The 6,488-nt window shown below is 30.3% G+C and overlaps 1 protein-coding gene across 2 annotated transcripts in view; it reads left to right on the plus strand.

The window, feature by feature from the left end:
- The window catches only part of LOC107470525 (glutamate receptor 2.1-like), a 7,551-nt gene extending 1,835 nt beyond the window's left edge, over nt 1-5,716 (plus strand). Inside the window, exons 2-5 of one of the 2 annotated variants that reach the window (XM_016089924.3) lie at nt 1,815-3,175; nt 3,305-3,617; nt 3,905-4,311; nt 4,878-5,716. In XM_016089924.3, the coding sequence (XP_015945410.1) occupies nt 1,815-3,175; nt 3,305-3,617; nt 3,905-4,311; nt 4,878-5,465 (2,669 nt within the window). In that variant the 3' untranslated portion in view covers nt 5,466-5,716. The remainder of the gene's footprint in view (nt 1-1,814; nt 3,176-3,304; nt 3,618-3,904; nt 4,312-4,877) is intronic. The other variant, XM_052255134.1, reaches the window with a different exon arrangement.
- Nucleotides 5,717-6,488: the final 772 nt, after the last annotated feature.

Here is a 6,488-nt window from a genome sequence, read left to right on the forward strand (position 1 = left end):
TTAATTTAATTAGTATTTTAAAACAAATTTTGTTCATTATTATTCCAAAAAATGTATTTAATTACTATAGAATTTTTTTATGTATTTCTTGTGAACATTTTAGAAGGAGACTTTTTTTTCTCATACATATAAAAAAGACTTTTTTCTATAAATCTTGTAATTTATAAAATTTAGTTCTGTATTTTTAATTTTTATTTATAAATATGATTTGATCCAAAATAAATAAAATTTTACAAAAACAAAAAAATTCAAATAAAGGTCCAATATTATTTTTATAATCACTAATTAAATAAATATTTATTATATTTAACTATTAAATTTTTTCACGTACATTAAAAAAAATTGAAAACATTTTGCAACTTAACAAAATAATGATAGATATTGTTTTTAAATTTTCTCTCTCTAAACACTTGGTATTTTTTTCTATTGACAACAAATATATATAGATGTAAAAGATTCTCTCCTTCTACATCATAGAATCCACCTTTAAATAAATAACCAAAGAATATTCTTTCTGAGGGAAAATATTCTTTTAAAACTTTACAAGATCATCTGGCTTATTAAAACCTCCAGTTTTGTCCCAATTAAACCCTCCACTAAGCAAGTGCTTTTGCTTGAAAAAGACGAGCTTAGAAGCAGTGCAAGTTACTAATTAATATACTATATATACACTAGCATTTGACTTTATAAAATTAATTAACTAATAGTACGTACGTACTTGTAAACAACATCAGGATATATATTATTATAAAATTGTGGAAGAATAAATTAAAATTAATTGTAAAGATATTTTTACATTTAAAATCTATCTTATAATTTAAATAAAAAATATATTTTAAATATTAAAATTAATCATCAAAATCAATACTTATATATTTATATACAAATACATGTATTATTTAAAATAAATACTACCAAATCCTCTTTAAAATAACATATAATTTATCATCTATGAGATGGCTTAATTTTTAATTGGTTAATATTTTAACAACCTCGTCCAAATCTTCTTCATTCAAACTTCAAACCAAAAAAAGACCAAAGTCTCTCTCTCAACATAACGGTTATGATTCTGGGTGGATTGAATTTCTTATTTTTGATCATTGTTCACTTCAACATGCATTTACACTCTAAACCTCTTAATGTTTCCATGTTTGTTACTTTTTTAATATTAAAATGAAAATTTTCTATTAATTTTTCATTCTTTCTAATTTCGCCGATAATTTATTTTATTGTTAAATCATGGAAGAATTAGTTACTTTCTTTCATATCTTATTTATTACTGAGATTTATATTTAAATCCTGATTTTGGATTCAATTTTCTTTACTACTGTAATTAATTGAATATCTATCATGATTACACTTTTTGTTTTGTTTGAGGAAAAAAATTTTGGAAGAGAAAGATTTGTTTATTAATGCTTTTAAAAATATATAATGATAAATTATAATAAATTAATTACAACTAATTCTATTATAGTTCAAATATTAAGTCTAGTTAAATTTAAGGAATTCAAATTATTAATATAGTTAATAATTAAAATTAAAATATCAACTAATTAACAGTTAACATATCACATAAGATAAATTACATATATATTTTATATTTCAATATATATTTCATATTAGTAACTAATTTTAGTATATACTTAATATAATTAATTTTATTGATTTAAATATATTAAATTAAACTGATTAGTATAATACTTAGTAATATTTTAGTTATATTTTGATATAAATACGATGAAGATATGTGAGTAAAGTTATTCTTTGGAGTGTTATGTGGTATGCATCCTTTTTTTTTTCTTATGCACATACAGCTGTAGAGTTGATGAAAAAGGAGAAAGTGGAAGCAATAATGGGACCAGTAACATCAATGCAAGCAAGCTTTGTTGTGAATCTTGGAGACAAAGCTCACGTTCCAATCATATCCTTCACCGCAACAAGCCCTTCTTTAACTTCGCTTGGCAGTTCCTACTTCTTTCGAATTGCACAAAATGATTCTACTCAAGTACACGCCATAAGCGACATCATCCAATCCTTCGGCTGGAGACAAGCAGTTCCTATCTACATCGACAACGACTATGGCCGCGCCATTATTCCCTTCTTAACCAATTCCCTTCAACAAGCAAATATCAGGGTCCCATACCTCGCTGTTATTCCTCCCTCCGCCACCGCCGATCACATTGAAGAAGAGCTTTACAAGCTTATGACCATGGAAACTAGGGTTTTTGTTGTTCATATGGTGCGGAATCCTGGGTCCACTCTCTTTGCCATTGCGGATCGGATTGGAATGATGAAACAAGGCTATGTTTGGATTGTAACCAATGGTATGGCTAATACTTTGGCCTCTCTTGACGCCTCGGATATTCAAGTGATGCAAGGTGTGTTAGGAGTGAAAACATATGTTCCCAAAACCAAAAGGGTTGTTGATTTCCAAGCACGTTGGAAGAGGCGTTTCTTGCAGGACAATCCAGCCATGGTTGATGCAAGCATCAATGTGTTTGGATTATGGGCTTATGATGCCTCAACCGCGCTCGCAAGCGCGGTTGAGAGGGCTAATAATAATAATAATTCAAAACCCGGATTTCGAAACACCACAAATAATGCTTCCAGAAATTTCAGTGAGATTGACAATATAGGAGTGTCTCAGAGGGGTGAAGAATTGCGGGATGCTTTATCGGACACCAGATTCAGCGGCCTGGCCGGCCAATTCGGCCTTGTCAATGGAGAATTAGAAGCTGCAACTTTTCAGATAATTAACGTAAATGGTAATGGAGAAAAGGTGATAGGATTTTGGACACCACAGAAGAGATTAACAAGAAATCTTAGCAGCCTAATAAAAAGTAGTACAACTGATTTGAATAATAATCATGATAATGTTCTAGGAGCAATGATATGGCCAGGGGATAGTTATTCAGTTCCAAAGGGGTGGGAGATACCAACCAATGGGAAGAAACTGAGGATTGGAGTTCCGGTGTCATCAAGGCCTCAATTTGTGAAGGTGGAAAATGATGGTGAAACTAACACAACAAAGGTAACTGGTTTTAGCATTGATGTGTTTGAAGCGGTGGTGCAAGCTTTGCCTTATGCTTTGCCATACCAATTCATTCCTTTTGCAAAACCCAATGGGGAGAGCGCCGGCACCTATGATGATTTAATCATGCAGGTCTATTTTGGGGTAATACTAATTAAGTACTTCTTTAATTTGGAGTGAGTGACTAATTATATATTCTTTTTCATTTAATAAATTATAAATGAAAACTCGTATGCAGTATCTTTATATGAAATTAATAATTAAAGCAAACAGGTGTTTGATGCTGTGGTGGCAGACACAACCATCATAGCAAACAGGTCAAAGTACGTTGACTTCACGTTGCCGTATACAGAGTCAGGAGTATCAATGGTGGTGCCAGTGAAAGATAAGAGCAAGAAGGGTGCATGGGTGTTCCTAAAGCCTCTCACCTGGGATCTATGGATGACCACTGGTTGTTCCTTCGTGTTCTTTGGATTCGTAGTGTGGGTTCTTGAGCACCGCATCAACAAAGATTTTCGTGGCCCTCCTTCTCACCAGATCGGCACCAGTTTGTGGTTTTCTTTCTCCACCATGGTCTTTGCTCATCGTATGCATGCATCCTCCACTACTCTCTATTATCCACTTCTTATTACAGATTAAATATTAAACATGCTAATTAAATGAGGTTATAGATCGACTAATTTGACTCAATTACATAACATGTATATCTTAGGAGAAATTCTTTATTATTGTTCTAAGACTAAACTAGAGAATTAACTTTTTTAATTTTAATCAATTTATATCACATATACTAAAATAATTATTATCTTTATTTTAAGTAGTTACTTTATTAGTTAAGAATCTAGTTTAATTTTATATGAATAATGTGATCAGGAGAAAAAGTAGTGAGCAACACTGCACGGTTTGTTGTGATAATATGGGTATTTGTGGTGCTGATTTTGACTCAGAGTTACACAGCAAATTTGTCATCACTACTAACGGTGGAGCAACTTCGACCAACCGTGACCAATGTAAATGATCTAATAAAGTATAGAACACCTGTTGGGTACCATACAGGTTCTTTTGTTCGTGGGATCTTGCTCAACCTTGGTTTCAAGGATTTTCAGCTCATAACTTATAATTCCACAGCACAATGTGATGATCTTCTCAGCAGAGGCAGTCAAAACGGTGGAATTGCTGCTGCATTTGATGAAATTCCATACATTAGGATTCTTCTTGGAACCTATTGCTCTAAGTATACCATGGTGGACCCCACATTTAAAACCGATGGCTTTGGCTTTGTAAGTTACATATATTATTTTGAATAAACATCTATCAAGATTAATCTTAAAAAATTTAATAGACAATATTTTGATTTTTATGACTTTTAAAAAAATTAGACTTATTGAATAGACTGATTTTTCTTCGTTTTAAAAGAAATTAATTTATCTTAAAATGACATATTTTATTTTATTTTTTTTTACTAAAGATAAGAGATTCGAACCCGTAATTTTTTGATTGAGTATGAGGAGATTATGCCATTTAAACGATTATTCATTGGCATGATATATTTTAATTTAATAATTGAATCATAATAAAATTTAATAAAAAATTATTTGTCTAAAAAATATATTAAAAATTTGATTAAAAATAATAAAAAGACTAATTTGTCGGACAAAAATAATTTTAAATATATTGAGACCAAAAAATAATATATACATGTATTTTTTATCTCATTTTTAATGTATGTTTTATATTTTAATATATATTTTGTATTAATTAGTAACAGATTTTAGGATATATTTCCTATTGTTATATTTAAATATAGATTTAATTTGATTACAAGGACGGTTGCAAATGTATATAGGTATTCCCAAAAAGTTCTCCTCTGGTGGGTGATGTATCAAGGGCAATTCTGAAAGTAACTGAAGATCCAAGAATGAAAGAAATAGAGAATGCATGGTTTGAGAAGCGAAGTAGTTGCCAGCAAGAAGATGCATCAGTGTCTTCTTCTAATAGTCTTGGCCTAGACAGCTTCTGGGGCCTATTTCTCATTGCTGCATTGGCCTCCACTTCAGCACTCCTCATCTTTGCAGTTACATTCTTGTATGATCATAGACATCAATGGTGGTTCATCAATAATGATTATTCAACATGGACGACCCGAATCCGCATCTTGCTGAGAATCTTCGACCAGAGAGACCCTAGGTCTCAAAGATTCAGGAGAGGTGGTACTGATTCAGTTAAGGAACAAGATAAAGACAATTATGATCAAAGTAGCAGCACCATTGGTCGTCATCATCATCATCATCATGATCATAGCTTAGATGCTGCTTCCACCTACACAGAATACAGCTTCTCCTTTCAAGGATCACCTTGTGAAGACAGCAATAGTGATAATAGTAATGTAGAGCAAAATAATTTGCATAGTCAACCATCTCAACAAGAAAACTGATGCAATTACTTCATTTAATTTGTTATTATTAATTAATTAGACGTAAGAAGATTAATATATATAGTTTGTGTTATATTTTTAATTTGTAATTCCAATATTTAATTAGGGCCATATGGGTCGATTTTTGTATTTGTACAGAGACGATTCCGATTTACCTAACCATCTAGAAATGGCAAGCTAAGACCCGGTCTCTTTAACTACTGCTACTATGTATTGATTGACTAATTATATTATATAATATGTATATTCAAGTCTTGTGGTCTTTCAATATGTATATTCCTTTTGAGTTTTGACCTGGCTTTCAGGACACATATTTCGTGCAAGCTAAGTTATTAGTTAGATGAACAATTAATGATATATCTCGATGAACAATTAATGATATATCTCTCTAAGATCCCATTTTACTTTTCATCTTTATGTACAATAACAAAATGAAGGAAAAGTTCAACATAATTATAATTACTTTTGTTAAAAATTATGCTTGTGGCTAGATTATGAAAACTTATGAGACTATCAAGATTTATACTACAGTTATTAGAATTACCCACTATAGGCTATAGCTAATAAGATATATATGGCTATACAAATTACACAATTAACTTAAAAAAAATTTAACCAAAATCAGCTAGAATTTATTTTATTTAATATTTATTAATTACTGTAATAATTAATAAATATTAAATAAAGTAAGTTATAATTTTTTTTTTGTTTCTCTAGTATTATCTTTAATTTTGATATTAAAATTCAATTATATGTATTATATGTTCATTAATATTTCATTCCTTTAAGATGCAATCCACACGATGGTTAGTAGTTATTACACAATTACACTAGGTTTGATCTGAACCTTATTGGAAAATGGAAATAATTCATTGACCTTTGGAAGTAAACTCTTTTATAAGTCCTCCGCAACAAGAACTAACCCGCATAAAGAAAACAGAAAACACACATTGGTTACCTTTATTTAAATTAAACCTAGTTGTGAAAGTATTCACAAGTCAAAAAAGGGTTGTTAAGAGTGAA

The sequence above is a fragment of the Arachis duranensis genome, chromosome 10 (genome assembly GCF_000817695.3).
Source record: "Arachis duranensis cultivar V14167 chromosome 10, aradu.V14167.gnm2.J7QH, whole genome shotgun sequence".
Taxonomy (NCBI): domain Eukaryota; kingdom Viridiplantae; phylum Streptophyta; class Magnoliopsida; order Fabales; family Fabaceae; genus Arachis; species Arachis duranensis.